Source organism: Leptosomus discolor, chromosome 8 (assembly GCF_034619465.1).
Source record: "Leptosomus discolor isolate bLepDis1 chromosome 8, bLepDis1.hap2, whole genome shotgun sequence".
Taxonomy (NCBI): Eukaryota; Metazoa; Chordata; class Aves; order Leptosomiformes; family Leptosomidae; genus Leptosomus; species Leptosomus discolor.
Window position 1 is genome coordinate 32,340,573 of NC_141398.1, and position 25,286 is coordinate 32,365,858.

Below are 25,286 nucleotides of genomic sequence, written 5' to 3' on the forward strand. Positions count from 1 at the left end.
AAATAATGCTTGTGTGTGTTTTCACAGGCACAAGTAATTCTTCTTAGTCTGCAGTTAACAGTGTTGCATTTAATTGATTTAAATCATAGTGAACTAAAATTATGTCTCGCCTCTATTTCTGAATTCAACTGTTTTATATCAATTTTATTGTAATCTTTCTTACTTCCCCATATGCCACCGTAATTCCACCAAAGAAATGGTTTACTCTAGAGAAAAATGAATTCTATTTGAATATTTCAATAAATCCAGTGTGAAGATTTGGGGATTTTTTTGTGATTTAATCTTGGGCTTTAACCTTGTCAGAGAATAAATAAACCTCTGCTTCTCTCCTCTGCACCTTCAAATGCTTTCAATTTAGAAGAAAAAGGACAAAAATTACACTACTTAATTCACATAACACGAAAATTTGACCGCTAAACACATACAACTCAAATGGATTAAAGTGAATAAGAATATGCAAGGGTATTATATAGGAAAATCTTGCAAAACACCATGTAAATTAACAGCTTATCATTTCTGATTATGAAAACTGCAGCAAATGAACCTCACTGGTGTAAAACATGGGTAGAAAACCTTGTAAATAGGAAGTAGCTCCCATCAAACTGTTTCATCAATAAATAAAAAAATTGATCCCGTAAAATTACTGGAGATGAGGCTGTTATTGCCAAAATAAGGTGGAGCTTTCACAACCAGATTTCAAGCCCTCCCTGATTACATGCAAGGCCAGCAAACAGGCAGAGGAAAGGGCATTCTTAGGAAGTGTCTGTGTAACTTCGAAATTTATAAAAGGTCAGAGGAGGGATATAGAAACGTCGACTGAGGTAAAAATAAAATACCATGTTATTAGGGTTTTCCAAAAGTCCTATTTATCATCAGAATGTCCTGGAGTACCTGGAAACTTACTTCCCCAGCTTTCCATCGCTGCCTGTCTTTGAACAGGTATCTGAATACAAAACAACACACAAATCAAAGGAGTACCATGCAGCGCATCGTTCATTTCACCATATATATATACATATATATATATTTTGGGTTTTTTTCTATATTCTGAAAAAGAGAGCAGACCTTTCAAGCCTGACACAGGTCAAACAACTCCCTTACTCCTCTCCCTGCAGCTTCCAGATCTCCTTAAACCTTTATGCAGTACCAACATCTTTCCTGTGATCCCTTATCCCAACCTCCCTGATCCTTGAGGAGTATGGACCAGAAGTGGTTGCAGCGTAGCATCAAGCTTAGGATCACAGGACAGCAGTATCTGCAAGCAGGCAATATATTCACCACTCTCAGTCCCGCAGCAGTGACAGCAAGCAGGATTTCTTGTGATAAACTGTGTCAAAGCACCCCAGCGCCATCCCAGAGCCACACCGATGGAAACAGCTCCTGCCCTCTCCCATGCTACCAAAGCAGCGATTCCCTACTGCCTCCCATTCCTCTAGGAGACATAACTCAGGGTGTAGTTAACTGCAGCAGCGTCCCATGCAGCACAACTACCTTACACCAGAGGACCAGAATCTGTCCTTTTATCTTCCCAAATACAGGGGAATAATGTTTGCATTCTGTGAGCTTTAGCCTCTGCATCTGTTGCTAATTGTCCTGGCACATCTGCTGCTAATTCTTTTCTGTTCTTTGACCAGCAGGGAGTAGTAATGTATGGTACAGCCAGCTCTAGCCTCCCTGAGCTTTTCTGGTGATATACCGCTGGCCTGGGCAGATTCTGACCTCATCTTGTGAGGGGAGAAATTTTGTAAAAGGAAGGCAGGACCCCGGTTCCCTCTCCTGCCACTCCCGTCTCATTTATTCCTGAGATTCATTTCAGCACGGTCAGAGCATGAGTTTCCTGAGATAACATAGGCACCAACACGAAACAGCAGTTTATTTCTTTTGTGTCAAAAGGACACGTACTTTGCTTAGAAACCACTCTGAGCCAAGGAGTCTCATGAAGACGTGGCTTGTTTGGCACGTAGGGCTAAGTCACACAGCAGTGCTGCTCTGCCTGTCCCGGGCTCCCGTACAGGAGCAGGCATCTTTCCTCTTTTTGCCCCACCAGCTGTTCTGTCTCAGGTCTCTTTCCTGATGCTGCTCTGGGTTCCCCATTACACCTCGCGTAGCACAGCATCCCCTTTCTCCATAAGCTTTTGTCCATCCAGGGACACAGCAATGCTCCCTTTACCACGGAGGCTGTGCCAATGCAGGGTTTACACTCCTGCAGTGTTTCCCGGATGGCCCAGACCTGGTCAGGCACTGCTCAGGGGCTCAGCTATCACCCCTCTAGCAAAGAAACAGGAAGACCAGACTCCTGACAACAAATCCCCCTTTCCTTGTGTGCTCTGCTTAAAAACTACTTTTATGTAGGATCACTTTTTGTTCTTTTGTGGCATAAAGTACTCTTCCCATTTCTGTAGTACAGCTTTGCAACCGACGTGCTCATCCTGAATTCACAGATAATTGTTTAAAATGTGAAATGCTTCAAAATCGGGTATTTTAAGAAAAACAAAGTGTCTTCTGAGGGTGTTTTGCTGGCTCCCACAGACTTGCAGATAGGGACCAAAACACAGCTTAAGCCCCTTTTTGCAGTTCCAGACTGTCAGCTTTGGTGAGTCACGGAATTGCTCTGGTTTTCCACTCAGCATTTTTTATTGTGGTGGACATTTTTTTTGTTCTTGGTGTCCTCTGTTGTTCAGAGTTTACTCGGAGCTAAGGATAAAGGCAGGGGCTGCTGCATTCTGCCTTCCCGCTGGTCTACTCTGGATAATCTATGACTTTTCTATAACTGTTGTATCCCATGGCTCACGTCAAGCTCTCTTACAGATATAATTTCCCATTAGGTAGTGAATAGCCCACAGAGTGGTCCAGAATAAAAGCCTGTCCCTAGATACTCCTGATTTTTAACATATGCCTGCTAGATTTTCCAATACAGACCACATACCTTACCCTAGTTAGACATGATGCGCTATAATGTAGGCCACATTTCCGAGGTCTTTGGACAGTATGCATTGGTCTGAGCTGAAGGAGCACACACGGTACAGACCAGCAGGTGTTTCCAAGAACTTTTCCACCAGAGCACAATGACTAGACAACATGTGAAAAGTAACTCAAATTAATTGCCAAAAACAAAACCTGGGATAAGTACTAACTTTTTGCATATGTAAATCAATCGCATAGTGCTAAATAAGATAGATGCAATAGATTCTAATATGCAATAGCTTTTCCATGTCAGCATAGCAAACTTAATTGAATCCCTTCAGGTCTTCACACAGTGCTGAAAATGGAGCTTTCCACATTGGGAAAGTTTATCTATGGGCAGCAAAGGTCTCCAGAGAAACCACCTTGCTGCAGCTCACAGATGGAAAAGGATCTGTGCACAGCACAGCACTGGGCCAAAGGAGGTACCCGTGACACTTTCTGCTGGGCCCACAGCAAGAAGACAGACTTAACAGCCATTTAGGAAGAAGAGCACTATTGAAGGGCTACCAGCCAGCTTGAGCAGCGTGGGGCCCTTGGCCCTATGGTGTAAGCAGCACCTAGTCCGAGGGCTGTTTGCAACACGCCACAGAGGTCTGTCCCCAGGATTGCACAGGTGTGTGACACAGCTCGAACAGAATTGCTCTGAAAACATGTGTTTTGAGGAGCTGTTGCAAAAAGACATTTAGCAAATAGAAATCGAAGGTCAAAACCTCAAATAAACTCAGATAAACAAAATAGAAGCAGTAATAAGAATGTGTTCCTGCTGTGTGAAAAAAAAAAAAAATCAAACCCGCAGTCTTCAAATACAAACATCTGTCTAAGCTTAGTTCTTGCATTTACCAAAAGGTTCACGTAGCACCTTATCATCCCAACTACAAATAATTGCATCCAGGGAAAATTTAAGTGGCTCTCATTTTGAAAGTCCTCTGGCACTGCCAAGCATTGTTACTTCCTATCTTTTTTTCGTAGTGTATCAAACTCTCATGTTATGTCCTATAAAGTGTCCTAGAGCTAAATGTTCTTCAGCGTTTTGCTCAAAAATAAAGGGGGAGGAGGGGAGAAAAAAATGTTTGTGCTCCACTTTTCCTAATGATACCTTGTTTTGTAATTACTAAAAGCATCACAGCCTGTAGACAGCTGCTGACATACAGAAAATAAGGTCCTTGAAACTGTTTGTTTCATCATATTTTAAGAATTAATACCTTAGGTCATGTTAATCAGTTTCTGATATATGTAGTTTTCAAAATGCACTTCAGGGAAGAAAATGCTGGAAATGACTAATAACAACAAAGCTATGAACTTTATTCGTTATATATCTAACTCTGAATGTGAACATTACCAAAGTACTTTGCCATCTTAAGTATTTAGGAAGCCTTAAATAAAAAATAAATCCAACTCATTCAGTGAAATAGAACATCCTCTTTTTCCAAGCAAGAGTTCAAATTTATTAATTTTGTAGCTATATTTTAAAATGAGTGTCAGCCCCTGCTAGATGACTGTATGATAAGTGTCCTGAAACTTCAGGAAAAGGCACTAAATTTTTCACAGCATTTGTGTTTCATTTTCAGTGTAATAAAAATATGGTGCCCTTTTAATAATGAATAATAGATCTTCTGGCATGATTTACATGCGTGGATTAAATGTCATGTTTGAAAAGTTGCTGTTTTATTCATATTGAATTTCCCTCAAGTAAAACAAAATGGTACCCAGCTACTGCTATAATATTGCTAGTACCTTGCCATACTGATACATAAATATTAACCAGTTGATATACCCTTTAAAAATCTACAGATCTGTGAATCGTTCTGTCAGCAATGATGGCTTTATATGCATATGAACGGATTTAGTGCTATCCCAAGTTCCAGGTACATTGAGGAAAATACATAGCACCAGTGCTCACACACTTCTGCAGTACACTTTTTTTTCTTGCTGAACTGCCAGTTTTGGAAGGCTGGCACAGGATAAAGACCAATGCCAAACAGGTGCAGCGGGACCAGGGTTAAAAAGCAGCTTGGGAAGCCCAACACTGACATAATTGTTCCTGCTTCTCCTCAGCAGTTCTGGACTGACATCTCAGGTGACCGGATGGCTTAATGAATGGTTTTTTAAATGTCGCTTGTGGGCGGTCTCATTGGATTACAGTGCTTTTTGCAATAGCTGAAAATTTCCTACCTGAACTTCCCCTTCTGAATAAAAACTTGCTTCTTAACAGGCAATTTTTTTTTCTGGAAAAGCATTCCAGAAATGTTTATAATTTATTGCAAATACTGGAAATAGGAACATCTGCCTCAAAGCTTCCTTCTCTTATAAGGTGAAACTCGTGATATACAAGAAAATAGTTTGGTCCTGATAATAGAAATCATAGCTGAAAATTTTTTTTTAGTGAAGCGAAGCATTTTAGCCACAGTCCAATTTTTATTCCATTAAAGCCGATGCGTATTTTGATTCTGAAAAGTGAGGATTTGTTCTTATTTTCGTAATTGTTTCATGAAAATGTTTTAATTTTTACTGAGGAAAAGCTGGAAAAAAAACCCAACAGTTTTTCTGAGCAAAATTAATCTTTCACATACCACAACTCACCTGTGCTCTTCAAGTCATCAATAAGCTGAAAAATGTAATCTGGACTTGCTAACACTGGGACACGGATCCCACGAAGTAGTAAGACACTGCTTTAAATACACTGTGAACAAAAATGTTTACTGACTACTTAGGTCTTATCTATAGTAGAATCTTAGCCACCATGAGACAGCAATAAGGAAATTATACTAGTAAAATCCTTGATCTAGCGTAAAAAGGATGCAGTCACATCTGTGCAGGCGCTGCCAAGGACGGTCTAATTGCATAACTGCCTTACTAGATGCACAGTAAACATCTCATCTTATTTCCTATCCTCTCCTTACCGAACTTTCATTCCAGACCTGAGGAAAATCAGGCAGTGCAAGAGTATATTGAAAGTTTAAGAACAAAGCTTCTTTACCGCCAGAGTTAACCTACTGTATTTTTTGAATCTCAGCTTGAATTCATGCCCATTTTGTGTTATAATGAAGGTGAAGCTTTAAAATAGCTCTTGCTTCACCTAAACCAGACAGCATTAACCCATCTAAGTCTAAAGCTCCTTGCATCAACTAAATATATGAAAACATCCTTGACATGCTAAGGTCTAAAAGAAGTCTCCTTCAGATCATGCTGCTAGTTGCTACTCCTAAAGAGTGAGTTGAAAAAACAATTGCATTTTATCACAACCCAAAGCGTTTGTACGTTTTTTTGTTCAGCATAATTTAAGGGAAAAAAATTACTTGTGAAGCTGACTGGTCTTGCTGAAAGCCAAATATAATTCAGCTGGAGCTATTAGGAGCCACTGCCTAATACGTAGTCAGAGGTTATTGGGGGAAGTTGGTTGACAAACTAAAAAGGAGGACAGTGAAGGAGGGGAAAGAAGGAAATCTGGCAAGCTGGAGCAAAGAACATTGATTAATGAACAAAAAACATTTTTGAAAGGTCGAGTGTGCAAGTCAGACTAGCCCTGAGGCAGATCTAACCTACATGACCAGCACTTTCTGTACGCAGCAGGTAACCCATGCTGACACCAACTTTGCCAACATGACAGGGTTATTATTTTTGGAAGGATGTAATGTTCTGGAACAATTTCTCCAATATATTAGTTAAAACTAAGCTTTCTTTCAATATCAAGCATGCATGTCTTCATTTTCACCATGTTTACACTCAACTCCTATCATTATTCCAGCCAGTGAAAACAAAAGTTTATTTTTCATTTGTGAGCACTTGTATTTCCACTCCCTGTAATACATCCCTGGGCAGCAGGACTGTATATAAGATCGTGTTCAAATGCAGATGTTCATCTGGAGCTCACCAGTAAGACCTCACTACTTACGCTAAGTTTTGCGGTAAATGCTAACTATCTGAAGCCTAAAACTTGCCTCATCTCAGCACGAATCCTAAAGGTTTCTTTTGAAACATACCTTAAGGTTATGGCCCAATACCAAGGTGGAAGAACAGAAAGGTAGAATCATCCAGGGTACAACACCTATGTCTTCAAACCTTTAGAGGTTCTCTAAAATTAAGACATCAAGCTTTTCCTGAAGACAGGGAATCATCAGGAGGTCATTTAACCCAACTTCTCCTCCCAGTCCTGCATTTCAAGCGGACTTGCTCAAGACCTGCACCCTGGTTCACTAGACTAAAAATGAAGTTTGATGAAGACGCTAATTAAATGTCATGGGTAAGACTCAGAGAGCACTTTAAAAAAAAAAGCCTCTGGAAGAGTAGTAAAACTACCAAACATTTCTCTCAGACATTTGGACGAAGCGTAATAGCCACCTTTAAGCAGTTACTGAGGTGTCTGCACAAGCCAGTAGAGACTAAAAGAAAGACAAGTACACGGGCTTTGCACATACTCCTCACAAATCCATGTCAGCTGTTCCTTTGCATTGAGGAGCAGCTGGACAAAGGGCAGGTCAATCTGAACTAGCTCTTGCTTAGTGCTCAGAACAGAGATATGCAGTTTTGAACAGTTTTCCCCATGTAGAAGCAAAAGCAGCAGGCAAGACTCAGGAGAAGCAACATGCTGAAAGCAAGAGGCAGGGCATGCTGGAGTCGTTCAGTCGTACTGCCTGTAGTCTTCTTTCAATGAAGCCCAAGAAGACAATACTTTGTCTTTGAGGCAGTAAGCAAGATGTGTGCGGCCTGCCTAGGGAGGAATCGCAGCCAAGTGATTTCTCTGACAGATACGGGTATTTGTTTAAACATCATGTGACAGTTACAGTTTCCCTCTGTATAGACATGATTCTTTTCGTACCAAAAGCTGTATTGACAGACACTGTTCATTGTCCATTACAGATGATAAAAAATTAAAAAGCAAAAAAATGTCACTTTGCAGCACTTATATATATCACAAACCCTGAAATGGCCTATTCACAAGTAACCGAAAGCATCAGTGCCATATATAGAAGTTGCTTTATCTGAAAGCTCTTCAGGATAGGGACTGCCTGTCTGTTCTGAATCTACACACTTCATAAAACAGAAGGGGTAGAGGAGGGTATCTACCGTTCAGGTCATACTGAAAAATAAATAATTGAAAACGGAAGAGACTCTCCTCCTCATCCTACTCATAACACAAAAAAAAAAAAAAAACCAAAAAAAACAGACTGAGATGGGGATTGTGTTTCAAACTGTAGAGAAGCTTTCATGTGCCAGGGAGTTTATCCGAGACCAATGTTCCAACCAGCACTAGGCATTAGCTACAACAGTGAGCAACTGACACACCACAATCCTGCCACGCACAGCATGCTTAGGCAGGAAAATATGTGTGCCTCAGTCGCAAAAGACAGAATAGAGCCTCAAGTGTTTGGGCTCCTTCCAAAATAATCCAAATGCTGCTTTTTTGGCAAATGGGGGTCAATGGAGCTAAAAACTCACAGAAGGATTTGGGCATTCATGTGTTTATATACACCCACTCGTTCATTTATTATTCTAAAGCTACTTTACAGAAATCAAATTACATAGCTGACAAGCTGCATAGATAAGAGAGAATAAAAGTAAAATTTAAAATTAGCTGACAACACTATATGATGTAGTGTATATTTGGCACTTTTAGAGTGAGTGATGAGGGTTAACCTAGGGGGGAAAAAAATGCACCTTCCTAAATTGCACCTTAAATTATTAAATAAATTATGAACATGATGGAATGCATTAAATATATAAGCCTGAAGGAGAAAGAGCGGATGTGTTTTAACTTCCAAAGCAAAGACAGCATATTTAAGAAGTGTTACTTACTGTCTGGATACTTTGTCCGAAGTAGATTTCAGTATTGTAGAAGTTTCCATTGTGACTAACAGGCAGTGTTGTCCTGGCCTGAGGCTGCTCCTTCAGTTTGGGCCACTCCAGCAAGCCACTACCTAAGCGGCCGCAAACAGAAACTTTGAGGGTGTAGTGGCCTTTAGGGACCTTATCTTTGACTCCCCTCAGGCATTTGATGTGAATTTCTATCGGCTGTGGTGTCTTGGAGCAGTCAACCTAGGGAGAAGGCTCTGAGTTACTGACCTGAGTTAAGCTGACTTTAACCATACAATTAGCAAGAACAAATTTCTTCAAGAAAATAACTACCAAAAAGCAGACAACATGCTTCTTGTTCAACCTGCAATTACCTATTGCTAAGCAAGGATCTGCAATTAGGGAGGTCAAAAGTCATAGAGATGACAGATAAAAAAATAATATAAATACTACTAATAAAATGTTCGGCATCCTTGGGGGAAGGTGGAGCTGTTGAAGTATGACACCAGAAGCCATTAGTCTGCAATAATAAGGCAGAATTAAGTGGAAAACAACACCTTCAAAAATATAGCATGCTTTGCAAGACTGGCACAATACATGATGTGATGAGCAGGCTGCAGGCACAGAGTGAAAGACAGAGCAGGCCATGTTTTTATAGTAATTATTAGCCTTGCCAAAGCTATTAGCGCTGTGTAACATGCAGACTATCCTTTCACCTTCTGATTATCATATAATCAGATTCTCTTAAAAATAGTAATCAAAGTGCAACATGTGTAGAGTTTAATAACAACTCCCTACAGGCACCTTTATTCCAAGTCCAGACAAAAGGAAACATCCGCCGCTTGCTGTTGATAAGATGTTGTCTGAGTTACAGAATGCGTAGTATGGAATAAATGCTGTGCTGCATAACAGAAATGCCTTTCTGGTGCTTTCCTTGTGTGCTCAGCTTACAGTACGCAGGTTGGCAGAGGGGAACAGACAGAGCAGTATGATCCTTACGAGTCTTGCCGGAGTAAAGGCGTAGGGTCTGTCCCACTACACCAGCACATACTTCAGTGCTGCCCCAATGCAATCTGCAGGGTCAGGCACATAACAGGGAGTCCCAGTTTGGCTCCAGTATTGACTTTAATGAATAAAATTGCTTTTGCAATAGCTAATTATATAGTGCTTCAAATCAGCAATGACTCCCCCCCCCCCCCCCCAAGGATTCTATGTCTTCCATTATTTTGAGAAAACACTAGTGCTAGGTCATCTTCTTTTAATGCAATGCGATATAAGAACCCATGCCACACTTTGGAATCAAATGGCTACCTTGACTACTAGGTTTAGTAGTCTCACAGTTTAAGGCTACGGTAGCTCATAATCTCTTCTTTAGTCCTGTCTTGGATTTATTTTGGAAGAGATATCATATTTCCATTTAGATAGAAACCTTCCGGAATTAAATTAAACAGTTAAATAAACAGTTGAATTTGCTAAACTTCTTTTGTTTCTCAACACAAACCATACTTAACAACTAATCTGAATGACAATTATTTTCAGCTTAATTAGAAAATCTTAATTAACAATGAAGATTTAACCTTAATATTTTTGGTTTCTGAATCATATAGAAAAAAAAATTAACATTATGTGAATAAATAAGACAATCTTTTTAAACCTCAAGGCAGGATTACTGATGCAGGCAGACTTCGTTATTAAACACATTCTAAATTAAACGCCTCTATGGATTTTATACTGAAATATATTGTGATAGTTTTGCATGCCAAATGTGACATTTTGTATTTTAGATTCATCTTCTGTAGTAATTTTGGAAATGTCATACAAACAAAGATTTTGTCATTTACCAATGGAATTACTATGCATGGCCGGTTAGCCATCTCTTTTCTGGCTCTTCTGGTTGTTTCAAGTCAGCAAGCCATAAAAAATCTTTATCTCTCTGAAACACAGCAATTTGGAAGATAATCGAATAGTGACTGGGGGGCAGAAACGCCAGTCTGAGGAATTATACCACAATCTCTCTTGCATTTACAACCTTCCTCAAAGCGAGTGTCAGTCGAGTAGGAAAAGGAGATAGAAGATTCATCATATTTCAAGCTTGTCTCATTTGCATGGTGGCATAGCTGTCTCATCTCCTGCTGAAAGACTTTGCTTGGCCAGCGCTGACAAACTGTTTTGAAGAACTCTTGCCATGCCCAAATGATTTATCATTAATAGCTTTAGACATTCTCTTTAAGCATATGGTTACTTCTGCTGGAAAGCATATTCTGAAACCTGTTAAATTCTATCCTCTTAAACTATGGAAAAAAAAAAAAAAAAGGAAGTAATAATGCAATGCAATTGATCTAGTCATTTCACAGTTCACATCAGGGAAAAGAGCACTCGTGGAGAACCTCACCTTCCCACAAGATCCTGCTGCTCCATTTAATCCAATATTCACACCTGCAAAGTTACCAAAGCTGGCTACCGTTTCTTCTTCACATCTGTTGTCTTCTGCTTTCAGTGGCTGACTTCCCACTCTGTAGCAGTTAGAAGGGGAAGAGGGAAGAACTGAAAAGAAATTAACTACAATGCACACAGAAAGCACTTGCCATTGGAAATATATCACAGTTTCGTGTTTTCCTTGAATATACCATAAGCTTTGCAGGGCACCCAGGAGAAACAACACTGTGCTAAAGCAGAGAAATGGCCAGGCTTCAAAAAGCAGTGTGCGAAAAATGCAGTCACAGTCCCAGTAACATGACTAATATTTGTCAGTCTGTGCCACAGGTCAACATCAGGAACCTAAAGTTTCACTTGCCTGTGTATAGCCAGCTCTGTCTGGCACTGCAGTTTAGGTTCTAGATTAAGAATATTAAAGTAGGAAGCCATTGCCTCTGTTGACACTTTGAGGACTGATTGACGGCTTCAATAAACTTGAAGAGGTTTTTGGAAACCATTGCCTCCTTGGGGATTGGGTTGCTATAAATCACTGAAAAAAGTCTTATTATATATATAGAAATCTTACTTTTTTCTTCTTCCCAAAAATCTTAAGAGTGTGTATATAAATCTTATATAATTTATAAATCTTCTAAAATATCTTTTTTTATATACAGATAAAGTATATATACAATTTATATCAGTCATACGTATGTGTATATACACACACATACATGCACATACACAAATTTTCAGCTGTATGTGAACCATTAAACCTTCCTTGGCATTCATATGTTAACTTCTTGTGTAGTCAACGTAATTTTGGGGGTAAGTATATATACTCAACTCAAAGGGTGGATTGGTTTTTTCCAAAAAAAGAGAGGTCCTTGTAGCAACACAGAACACCAACAAATAGTGCAAGAATAATGCAGGGCTGCCCTGCTTAGTGCACAGGATACGCAAAAGGCACGGTACCCCTTGGAGAAAGCCTTGTTCCTAAAGCACCGCAGGAGCAAATGCAAAACTAAGTAATTTACAATAAGCAGTACAAAGCTGTATGCTTTGGCAATCCCGTCCGATCTTTCAACAGACTTAGAACCACGACCAATTCCTCTGTCCCTACTCAGGAGCAGTGTCTAAATAGAAATGGCCCTAAGTAAAAACATCTGTAGATGTTCTGCTGGCTTCAAAATACTTCAACTCTTGCTTCTACAATCGGCTTTAAAAGGCTGGGGAGGGTCAGTCGGCCATGCCAGCACTGGCAGTGCTCTAGCCACACTTGCAGGTGGAGCCAGGACAGGCAGCAGAGCACAGAGAAAGACACAGCAGCTCTCAGGAGCTGGAGGCCAAGCAGGCTGTTTGTGGCCGAGGGCCAGCCACGTGCCACCCTGGAGGTCAAGGGAGCTGCCTGCAGCGTACTGAGAGGTGTCATATGGAGTCAAGGAGAAATCACTGCATCGGGTACAGTTGCAATTCAGGATTAGCTTGGGCATCTACCACACAGATAATCAGAGGACCAGCTCTCTTACGTTGCCCAGTCATGTATCCAGTTAAGTTTTTAGCCACAAAAGAAAATACTAACATTTGGTGTTCATTCAAAAAACCAAAAAATATCAAAGGCAGCAACAACATTTCCTTGGACTGAACTTCTGAAGCATTCCTTCAGTATTTTCTGACTTGCTTTTGGAAAATTCAACTCCAGTGTCTTCATTTCTGTTTCCTCCTTTGCGTGCTAGGTGATAATATGAGAAACCTCCACATTTGTAAAATAAACATGGTCCTTTATCAAGAAAATTATAGAGTCTCTGCAACCATGTTTAACATCCCAGACTCATGCATACATGATAGCTAGGTAACACATAGTTCAAATTACCCTCTTCTGAAACAGATGCTCCTATCTCCAAGTTCCTGCCGCATTGCTACAAATCAGAAATCAGTTTCTACTCAGACCTTGCCTGTGCCTTTTTTTTTTTTTTTTTTTTTTGAGAAACATATATGTATAAATTTACATCAGTAAAATTACTACTGGTGCATAGCTAAACTGTTTTCCAGATTCCTCTACCCGTAGAATTGTCTCATGTAAATGCCCAGACAATAGCTGAATCGGTCAGAAAGTCTATGTAGATGCTAGTCCCAATGATATACACGGGAATTTTGCCCAAGCCAGGACCAATGAGAATCAAGGACAAGATTCCAGTGTTAGAGGCTGAATACAAGCAGCACAGGATCAGCCACCTTTGAAATTTTATCCTTGACCTGCAGTCAAGTCACCTTCAGTCCAGTTGTCCTAAATAGAAGTTACAGAAGATGGTTCTTGAATGGCACTAGCTAATTTGTAGAGCTGAAACATCTGAGAAGTTAACTTCTCTCCTTGAGAAGAGTGGTCTGTTTGGAACTTGGTACTTATTAGTTTCTCATGATGGAAATTATTTCACTTAATTTGGTTAGAGCTGCATTGACACAGGGGTTCATTAGGACACCCATTTGCTTGCAATTCAATTTAAAATTAAATACACTTTGTTGTTGATTTTATTACTTTTAAACTACTGTATCTATTGACTTTATTAGCTGCTAATACACAATTATGAAGGTAAACAGGTTTCATTACTGAACATCAAACATTTAAATAACTGCATTTGATCTCTTTTTGGGTTGCACCATTTTTCTCTTTTCCCTCCTTTTTGCTGGGTGTTAGATTCAAGAGAATAATTTATTCAGTAAAGTTAAGCCTCTTTTGTGCTCACCAGCACGCCCATCAGCTGCCACAGCAGACCGTAGCTTCCTTGGCTGTATCCACGAGGGTTATTTATTTCCTCCATTCATTTCTTTACAGGTGATTTGACGCGTGTATTTATCTGAAGGTCACGTATAGCTTGATTACAAAACCATTGTTCTAATTCATATTCCCTTCACTCTCTAAGGGTAATTCAGAGGCAGGGATGAAGGGCACGGGGTGAAGGCATTTGGTCACCTTTTGAAGTGCACTGTGTGTAGCACTTAAAAATTACAGCCCAAGCTGGATATCTGAAAACAGAGGTATCCAAAACAGAGGTCTCTTTCAAAAACACAGGCTTAATTTTTCTAGGCCTGAGGTCCTTTGTTTGGGAGAAGGTCCATTTATTAATATCTATAAAGCACTGAAAGATTTTTGGAAGGAAAGCACATTAGATAGAAGTACAAAGTAGCCCTTATCTGACATACCTTTGAAAGAGTTCATGAATCCTGGCTCCCAACTTTTGTTTCTTGTGGTGAGAGACTTTCTTGTGGTGCTTTGAGTCCCACATGCCAAAAAGACAAAAAAAAATAAATTGAAAAAAACTGTCAGTTTGTTTCTAAATGTACAGGAAGAACATGGAAATAAAAGCTATAAATGTGCAGTTTTCCAAAGATTTGCCTTAGGTCTTCTGGTTGAAAGTTTTCAGAAGCAACTAGGAATTTTCAGCCACCATTACTTTATTCCACTATTTTTTCCATATATTTTTCCATGTTTACCCCATTATTTCCAAGGGAAACTGAGCTTTAATCTTGCTTTAAAAACTTGATCAGTACAATGTATATTTCTGCATGATAGTGCCCTACAGTTCTTATTTTTACAACACCTAACACAACATATGCATACATACATATATACACATGCAAGTGTGTTTGTAACAACAAAATGTAACACAAAAAAACAGTTAAACATAGATCACCAGAATGCCCACAGTTTGCCCAGCTTTAAACCTGCTCCAAATATTGATGCCTTGTCTCACCACAGCTTTTTTTTAAAATGTTTGGTAAGAGGGACTGGCATTTTGGGAGATTGCAGCATGTAGGAGGTTAACTCATATGAGCAGTCCTCTTCCCAATGGTTCTGCAGCTCTCCAGCATGAAGCTGGAAAGCCTGAAGTTAGTTTACTCTTGCACAGCAAGCTGAAAAAGTCATTCCATCAAGAAGCCAGCGTCCACACCTTTTGCACTGTGTTCTGTGTGTGAAACCTGAAAACAATAACTCTGCTGAAGGCTGTAGACTCAGGAAAATAAAATTCTTCCCCCTGACCTGCACTGTTCAGAGATCTTGCTAAGTATTCAAGGGCATTTCTTGTGCCTGAACCTTCTACTGGTGTCCCTCAGGCTGACATAAAATGTGCATACAACACTACCAATATACAAGAAGGCTTCCTACTGTATACCTTACACTGTCACCTGAGTGTAAAATTAGGCTCCACTTTCACTCTCATCAAGCCTCAAAGCCAAAAAAAACCATTTTGGTAGGGAGACAATGTAATAGTCAACAGAGAAAAATCCCCCATCAGAAGCTCCATATCTTGCTGTTGAAGTCTCTCCTTTCTTCCAAATCTCTAAATTTTTTCACTGTTTTCAAGGAAGCTTAGGAATCTCTGTTGAAGACTAAGGCAAAGCATCCAGTTTATTTCCAAAATGAAAATTGCCAGAGTATAAAAACAGGCTACAAAAACATATTACAAAAACGTGTGTGAGTAGCTTTAAATGTATTTTTTTTTAACCCTATAAAATTAAAGAGAACATGGTTGCCTTAAAATACAGTATCATTTGTTGGTAGTCCCAGCAGAGAACCTCAGATGGATACAATAAATTCTCCAGTCCCTGGTCAAGCACCACACATACGCAATTACAAAGGTGACAAGATCAAACTAGCTCAAACCAAGACCTTGCAGCTCTCCAGATGGCTGTTGTGTCATGGGCAACATTCCCTTCACCACTGCTCCTCCGTTAGTGGGAAGCAAGCCTCCTGCTGCTGCATAGCTTTTGACTGAAGTTCACTAGGACTCCTTGAAACAGGGACCAGGATCCATTTTTCTCCTGCCCCCACAAATGCTGGCACTGATTTTCTTTCCCCAACCCAGTGGATTACCACCTACGCTGCTTCCCCAGGAAGGGTTGGGAGCTGGCTCTGGTCCAGAATCTGCTCCAGCAGAGCTGGTAGCTGTATGGTTAGGGTGATAGGACCAACCCTTGTGCGACTTCCCACAGTCCAGTGGGGGCTGTAGCCACCCGGGAAAGCACCAAGAGAAGGTCAGGTTGTTCCTCCCCAGCTGCCCCACGGAGATGTGCTCCCGCAGGCATAGGGGACCTGTCCCAGCTGCAGCAAGTACCAGTTCACCACACCTGCAAGGGGCAGGCACCAGACTTCCATGGCTGGGGCATTTGGGAGGGTGCCCAGCAACAGAGCTCAGAGCCTCTGAGAAGGTTCAATGGCAGAATGCTGCCAACCAAAAATGTCAGGTGTTTCCAGAGTTTGGTGGCAGATGGGAAGGGGTTTAAAGTTTTGGGCTGAGACAGTTAAAGCTAAAGTTCAGAAAGTGGGAGGAGGGCTTGGTTCGTATTTTTTCTCCTAGATGCAGCTCTTGGTGATGCCTGGTATAGCAATTTTTGAGGTAGGCACTTAGATTAAGAAATAAGATGAAATAGAAAGCACACTTCATATGAAGTATCAAGTAGCCACAATATTACAACAATGTTCAGACATCACCAGTCCAGGCTTACATTGAGCCAGAAGTAGAGAAGTTTTTTTTTAAAAAAAATGATTGTATTACCAGATTCCCATAGCTGTCCAATCACCTTGTTTATCCTCCTAATCTTAATTAATTAATGAATATTCAAAAGAAAATATGAATCATGGTTTTCTGTATGAACTGCACTGTTTTCCATCTCTCTGCCTCTGAAGTAGCAATGGGAATATGATTTAAAACTATTTCTTCTGGATCCTAGTAAAATATTTGTCACAGTGTGTCATGATAATTTTTAAAAAGCACTATCATCTACCTAATAAATTTGCTAAGTTTATTCAAATCTTATTGAAGAGGAAAAGCTCAATGAGTCATGGTTAATATTTCTTTACCTACACTAAGAAATGAAGTATATAAAAAATTCAATGCTTAGGGTTCTATTCAGAAAACCTCTATGAGTCTGTAATACATCTTCTACATGATTAAAAAAAAAACAGGAAACTTGCTTTAAAATGAATTATTCACCACCTTGAATAAATTTCCATCTTTCCTATTTGCAAAACCCCAAAGTCAGTTATGTAAATTTTAACCTACACTAATTACCTCAGGGATGTGCAAACTAAAGGAAAGTAGATGCAGTAGAAAAAAAAAATCCCAGACATTTCCATCACCAGGAAGCAATTTAATAGAGGAAAAAATGTGTAAGTTTTCAAAAACAGAGCAGCCCATTTTTTTTTTTTTTAAGTGTGGAATAATCATTGCTGCAATATCCCTTGAATCAGAGATTTACTGGAATAAACCCAAGTGCTTTTTCTCAATGGCATACACCATCGTACACATAGCTAAGCGCTTGCTTCTCATCATGACACCAGCATTGTCTAGACTGCAAAAACAACACATTGTTGACAATGGGTGTTCCAAACAAGAAGGCATGAACTGTGGTTTGGCTTCAAGGCCAGGTCGGATGGGCATTTAAGCAACCTGGTCTAGTGGAAGGTGTCCCTGTCCATGGCAGGGGAGTTGGAACTAGGTGATCTTTAAGGTCCCTTCCAACCCAAACCATTCCATGATACAGACATTGAAGGACCCTTCAGAAAAAAAGTGACTAAAATCTGGGAACCTCTGGATAGCCTTCAGAGCTCGCCTAGGATGTACTGGAGAAAGCAGGGCATTGTCTGAAGGCAGAAGGGCTCAATCACAGCACCACTTTGTCCTGTTGTCCATCCTGATACGAGGTGCTGCTTTAGCTGTAAGCCAGCTCCTTCACTTGTCGTTCTCGGTTTCTTCATTGGCTATCTTGGAGTCTAATTACACAAATAGCCCATCCACTGATTTCAGAGAGCATGATCAAGACCAGTTTTTGAAAAAGGTCTTTCAATCTGGGCTCAGCCTAGGGACACAAAATGGTAAGTATTGTTTCTACTGCAGACAAAAACAAGAACCTGACTGAATAGTATTAATCAGTGCTGACTGGTAATTTTCAGTGTAAAACTACTTCTCAAAGGGTATGATTGATTTCTATAGTAATTTTCAATTTGGAAAAAAAAAATTAAACAAACCCCCATCCAAACACATCATTTCCTCTTAGGCAAAAGCCAAAAAAATTCAGCAAAGCTTTGAAGTAAAACAGAACTGGTTTTCTATCGTTTGACAAAAATGGAGCATTCAGGGAAAATATTTACTCTCCCCTTTTCGGTGAATTCTAGCACTGGTATTAAAACCTTCTGGTAAGGTACTCGCCGCATTGCAACTTGAAACAGCCAGTTGAGCCCTGGCCCTGATGAAATTGTACTCCCCTTGAGGAGTGTTGTCGGGGTCCACCTTCCCACAAGTCTTCCTCACCAGGTCGGGGTGCAGCAAAGCAGCATGCAGACACGACCAGTGGGGTCCTTCAGCAGCTCCCACTGCCCACAGGGATCCCACATGAAAAGGATTTTAGTGCTTCCCCTTCATTTCACTCCTTGAGAAAACTTCACAGTGCAGGTAGCACTGTCTTTCCAGCCATAAACAAACGCCCAACTAAAAGCTTTTACCTAGAATTTCCATCTCTGCAGTACCAAATGTTTTGCAGTGATGGAAATCCTGTCCATTCCATTTTTACAGATGGGAGAATAGACTTGCCTGAGCTCACAGAGCAAAGCATCAGCAGGACTAGAAACAAAACCAATGTCTCCAGTCCCACTGATGCCACCTAGTCCTTCACAGTATGGCTGCTATCCAGAGATTCATTCCCAGTGACTTTCAGCATTTAGTGCACTGTATACCACAAACCCAGTATAAAGTGGAGAATCATTTGAGAAGAAATAAAAACAATATTGCAAGAAACGTTAACATTCCTTTCAGGCAAAGTGAGATTTTGAAAGGCTTATCCTCTCCGTGTTAGCTACAGAGAGATCACAGGGAAGTGAGGCATTGAGAGGTAAGGGGGATGGGTGCCCTTAGTTGAAAGTAAAGACACCAACAGCTGGATAAGACCTGCTCTGAAAACTGCGCTGCGCATTTTCTGTTGGAATTTGGGTGACCTTGTCTTGGAGACAGCCACAAACCAGGAGTTAAAGTTGTGTCAAAATCCTGGACACATGGTAGTATTATTCATGGTATGCTCTGCCAAAAATATGCCACAAAGTCTCAGACATGTTCTTAAAAGGGAAAGAGAAAAAGCAACAAAGCTAACCCTCACCATTACTTTGCTTCCAAAAAGAAAATTAAACTAATTCACTGTTCATGAGCATAAAATTAAAAACTTAGACAATTGAGCTATTTGTAATAGCCAGGGGAAAAAAAAAAAAAACAACCTCATACTCAGTTTTAAAATTAGTACTGCAGAACACAAAGTGAGATTTATTTTAGTTGTGTTACAGCCTTATTACACTGAGTAATACAGACACATTTAGTGACAACATTATAGCCTTATCATTTTGATAAATCCATAAAGCATTGCATTATCTCTAACAATGCAGTGAAGACTGAGCTGCCAGGCAACATGGAAAGGCAGTATCCTGCTACCGAGGTGGACACTTTTGCAAGACATGTATTAAAGCCACTAATTTTGGACAGTTACAGAAACTAGACCTGGCTGCAAAGTAGGTGTGATAAACAAGCACCTGAACTTCCACAAAACTTAAAGATGTTTTCATTCAGGATTTTGATCCAAGATGAAAGTACTAACACATTAAAAGAGCTTGAATCTCTTTGCTTAAGATGCACTGAGGAAACTCTGGAGGGATGTCTGTTGCAGAGCTACCCAGCTTTTGGAAAGCAAAGATTTTGCCTCTTCAGCCCCAAATAGAAGACTCAGTCTTCTCATTTCTGTCTTGCTATTCACAGAGGGATCACCTGTAGTTTCTTCAGAACCACCAGGTACTCCTTCAGATGCTTATTTCACAGTTGAGAAGATGTAGCTTCAAGGTCATAAAGCTTTGATGTCTTCAACAAAATCTACAGAGTCTTGTAAGTGTATGCAAGGCCACTTATCAGAGTGTCTGACAACCATAGCCTAGTACTGAAAATACTGAACTCTGAAATGGCATTTGCCATTGGTAAAGAGACTTCAAGCAAAAATGCGCTAGCCTGTCAAAGCTCCGCAAGTTCAGATGTCTCCAGATTAACCTAGAAATCACCAGCTACTATGAAGCTTCAGGTAATTTTAGCCTAAACAGTAAGATATAATGAAAGATGCTAACAAGATAACAATGGAAGACGCGAATCACATTTTTTTTAGGCAAAACATTCCCTCCAGTTTAAACTCACTTAGAACAAGCAATGTTAGTGGAAACCAAGTGAACTTTGTCAATTTATGGATTTAAAATTAATAGCTTACATTGAAAACAAACCAAAAAAATGTTTATAAGACATGCAATGAACTTCAGGGTTTTACAATCTTTTCTGCTTTCTGAGTACTGACAGAAAATCAGCAGGAACAACTGAAGAGAAACTGAAAGGAAATATCAATTGGGAATACTGAGACATTTTTTCTATTTTTTCCCCATTCTTCCTCAATTTAACAGTGTTTGTTAATTTCAGCACAGAATGTTTTTATTATTTCTATAGTTTTTTTCAAAGTCCCTCATGAAACTTTACTCCTTTAATCCTCTTACTCTTCCCTAAAGCAGGTATCTAATCTTAGATCTGTTTTACAGATAGGGAAAACTGAGTCATAGTAACTAATTTGCTTGTTACAGCCCCCCAAAAATGATGTTTAAGTCTGAGGTTACAGTCTATCCCATCTTTCTGAGTCCCCGTTCTATTTTTTTTACTATCAATAAAACATTGCCTCACAAATTTGTCTCCATAATTGTAATCTAAAACCGCAAGCTTTAACTTTATCCTATAACTTCTATTTGTACTGACTTTCACATCATCTTCTATTTCAAGTGTGCAGACGTGCACTTGAACATTCTATAATTAAAAGAGACATTCACTTACAATTAGTATATGAAAATTACAGAGAGGGAAACAATGTTTTAAGTACAGTTTACTATACAATTGTCTTAAATACAACGGTAGAAATGACAAGTTGCCATGCCTAATGATTTTTCTCTGTAGAGAACAGATCTCTTCCAGCAAGCCCACATCCTGCTCCATCTTTCTGCTGAAGTATAGGTGGAAATCGTTTCACATTTTCAGCTGAAATGTAAGCCCTTCGCGGATTTGAATGCTGACATGAGCCACATCATACTATGCTGACGCATCTTTAAGTGAACATATACACTTTAGTGCACGTTATTGTAACCACCTAGTCCTGAAAGCTGCGTCTTGTCTAAGGGTCTAGCACAGTAGTGAGAGAAACAAACTGCTAACAGATTGCCAGCAGGTCAAGCAACAGCAATGATTTCCCACCTTTGTACTAGTAAGTAAGCATGCATGTAATGCAGCTGGATTGTCTTTCCCAGTATTTCTGCATCTCTCAACTTACAGATGACCTGGTTATGTTTCACACTAACAAACTTATGTGAACAACTCCAAAGCCCCTAAAAACTCAGGTTACGCATGGAAAGCCCACTATACCTCAAAGTTAGCCTTTGAGCAGGAAGTTGGACTAGACAAGCTCCAGAGGTCTGGTCCTTCCCCACCTGAATTAACCTGTTCTATGAAGCGGAAGTTCAAAGTACCATCCAGCATACATTCCGTTCGACAAATTCAGTTCCGCTATAAGACTGCAGAAGCAAGAATTTACAACGTTTAGAGCAATTCATTTATCTGTAGCTCATAAAACATGTGTACTCTATTAATGCTGTTAAGGAGTCTCCTGTCATAAAAGCTAACCAACAGTAGACTTAGCTACACCTGTGACTACAGTTTGCATCCAAATGAATTAAAAATACAACCAAAACCTCCCTGGGAGAAAATAAAAAGTCACTCCAGAGAATACATGAGTAACTAAAAATTTGTTTTCATTGCATTTATTTCTACAAGTTTGTGTCTCGATACATCAGTGATGCTTACTCTTTCCTTATAATCCCCATCTGAGTTCTGCTTCTTTTAACAGATGGTCAGTACTTGATGAAGTCACTTGAACTTCAACAGGACTTGGCCATCACTAATACTCATCGAAAAATCTTTCCAGTTGCTTTGTTCATTGAACCATAGAAATAGACTTCCTTAATAGAGTTTATATTAGGATAATGAGCCAGAAAGCTGACCAGTCAGATTACCTTAAGCAGCAGTAAGTGCAGTATCACCATTTACAGTAGCTGTAGGATTCGTTGTTCCAGCTCAGTAGAATATCAAGAATTGCTTTAGTTGTTTAATTGCCCCTCTGATTTTAAAGAGTGAAAGAACACAGTAAAAACTAAGCGAACTCCTTTTTAGTGAATATAAGTATAAAATATTTTCATTACTTCTATCTAAATATTTACTTAACTAAAAATCCACATAATTTCTGAACAAAGCAATCAAAAGAAAATTACAATTAAAAAGAGCAGCTAAAGCTTTATGTTATGGGTATTGTGACAGCACAGTGACAGGACCTTTACAAACACAAAACATCTTTTCACAGTTCTGCTTATGTTGACTTTCATTTCCATGCTCTCACCTTCTGTCTCCCCCGCTTAGGGAAAAAAAAAATGAAAGTGTGTGTATACGCGTGTCCAGAAGCAATGATGGAGGAACCTTTAGAAATTCAGAGGGTTCCCAGGCTTCCCACTGAGGAAGCAGGATCAACCTTGGTAGAATAAAGATATTTAGAAATGTGAGGTTGCCTGGAGTAGAGAAGTCCCCTAGCTACACATATGGTTCAGGCTTTGGGTCTGCTGGGTGACACACATCTGAGGGTCACAGACACTCACTAGGCAGGACAGCAGAAGTCCAAGGATCAGAAGACAAACATCCCAAGCTTTGCGAAATTTACCTTGTGTTTTCTCCCCTCAAACACAGGTTTCAGTGAAGTGCTTTTTCACCAGTCCCAGAGCAGTCTACCTGGCAGGAATATAATGAATTTGATGAGCTTGGCCTAATGACAGATTTCAAAAGGAAGCCAGGAGCTAAGCACTTCTGATGGGTGTAGATTTTAGTCTATCTGTGCTCTTGTTCTTCCTCTGTAAAATAGAGATATCCGTAATTCCTACTATATCACAAATGAAACGGAAACCACTATACTAACAGACTGTAGAGATGCTGTGACATGCAAATAAGTGTAGCATATAGGCAGCTTACCTAAAATGAAGTCACTCAATTTTAAGACATGGTGTAAATGAAACATTGCCAGCTTTTGTATTCTTGATCTGCAATTCTCAGTTTTAAAAAAAAAAAATACATGAACATGATAGTCATTTAAAACCTCAGCAAATATCAAAAAGAAGTAGCCAGGTTTCAGCTGAGGAAAAGTTGCCTTCAGTTCTGCATCGCTCTTAGGTGCATGTTTTCACACAATTATTATATTCACAAAGAGCAATCACAAAGGATTGTGCAATGCTCAGTAGGCTATGACTTTGATGAGAGAAGGTCTGCAGGTACCATCAGGATATAAACAACAGTATTGTCCAATGGGGTAGAACATGCAAGCAAATGTGCATTGGTGTTTTATGTGACCGAGGCCTGATCCCACCGATTAAATTCCTGGTTGGAGGGTAGATTTCTCGTTGTCTTACATAGTACCAAATTTCACCCATGTATTACCCACCGTTAACCAAAGGAAAACTGGTCATTCCATCATCATATAAACTGATCTCGCTGTGACTTGGCAAGAAGTCAGAGCAGTGATGATATTGACCCTGTGAGAATATTATGTCTAATGCCCAGAGGCATTAACTTTTATTTAACCAAAAGGTAAATCTCTTGATGAAAGGCAACATTTTATTACTATCCACCTGCAACTAATAGCTGATTTCTTACTACTATAACACAACTGCTGGTACTGAAGAGCAAAACTTGCACTTTACTTTCAGAGGCTCTTGAGTAATTCATATTGAGGTCATGTAATGATAAAGTCCTGCAAGATGTTATGCCCAGCACAGAGAGCTAAATGTAGTGGCTGAATCCTAGAGAGAGAGAGACAGAGGTTGTGAACAAATTACCTTTAGTTAAGACTACTGACCAAGCTGCAGGAAGAAGATGGCCAAGCAGGAAAGATGTACCTGACTTCTGGGGAGTATTGATCCTTCCCATTAATAATTTTTAATGAGAGAACCTACATAAAAATGAGTAGTCGTTTTTATTTTCTCAGTTCAGAAACAGCTGAAAATCATAGAGCTGGTATTTTTCCATGGCATTTGAATTAACTACTGGCAAGATTATGTTGCCAAAGGCCCATCAAGTGCAATCTCACCCCAATCACCAGTGTTTGCTTCATCCTTAGGAGTCTCTCGTGTTTTGAGACCATCTTGCCTTTAATCAAACACATTAAGCCAGATCTTTCTTTGCATATTTCTCTGCTCTGTAAGATCAAGTTCTGCTCATAAGCATGTATCCCTGCGTTGCCTCATGACAGATGATTTCCTGCAGCATTCTGCATATCCAGTTTGGTTGTACCTGCTCAATGTCTACCACAACACAGTACCAAAGTTATGATATTTTTCCAATACAGTTTATTTTTCTTTATTAAAAACAAATGTCATTGAAGTTTTTGAAATCTATAGGCCTACATGGTAGGCTGCAGGAAACAGAACTGCTTTACAAATTTATTATTCTTTAATGTGTTTGTTAACAGAACATTGAATCTGCGTAATGCTTTCTTCACAAGAATCTCTCAGATCTCCCCTTAATATTTCTTGCCAACCTCAACTATCAGCTTTTGCAATTACAAAATGGAACATGAACTAAGTAACAATGCAGCTTAAAGTTCCAGAGTTAGAATCTTGCATAAAACTTTTTATTATGATGATTTTGGAAAGTGCATCTGCTCTTTCAAAACCTTTTAATCATGGTGATCTCACACACTGAACTGCTGTCTAAACAAAAGCCACCCATTTACTGTAAAGCTACAAAGTAGACAAGAAAAACAATCAGCTAAGAGATAGCAGTCCTCTTTGTGCCAATGCTGCCAGCAAAGCTCTAGTGCAAATCAGATGCCTTAATGGAGAGAATTTTTAGCAGCCTAAAAAGAAGCAAGAGCAACTCAAGTGTGTTTCTGAACCTCACTTACAAAACCAGTCTCATATACTCTAAACTCTCACTTGCTCTTTTTAACCCTTGGGCTCCTGTGTTTTCTTTTTT

The 25,286-nt window shown here is 39.6% G+C and overlaps 1 protein-coding gene across 1 annotated transcript in view; it reads right to left on the bottom strand.

The window, feature by feature from the left end:
• The window catches only part of LOC104353840 (uncharacterized), a 176,041-nt gene that overhangs the window by 118,615 nt on the left and 32,140 nt on the right, over window positions 1-25,286 (bottom strand). The window contains exons 11-15 of the mRNA XM_086468791.1: window positions 17,425-17,517; window positions 16,047-16,293; window positions 14,368-14,435; window positions 11,147-11,267; window positions 8,758-8,997 (exon numbers count right to left, since the gene is read on the bottom strand). Of these exons, the coding sequence (XP_086324917.1) occupies window positions 8,758-8,997; window positions 11,147-11,267; window positions 14,368-14,435; window positions 16,047-16,293; window positions 17,425-17,517 (769 nt within the window). The remainder of the gene's footprint in view (window positions 1-8,757; window positions 8,998-11,146; window positions 11,268-14,367; window positions 14,436-16,046; window positions 16,294-17,424; window positions 17,518-25,286) is intronic.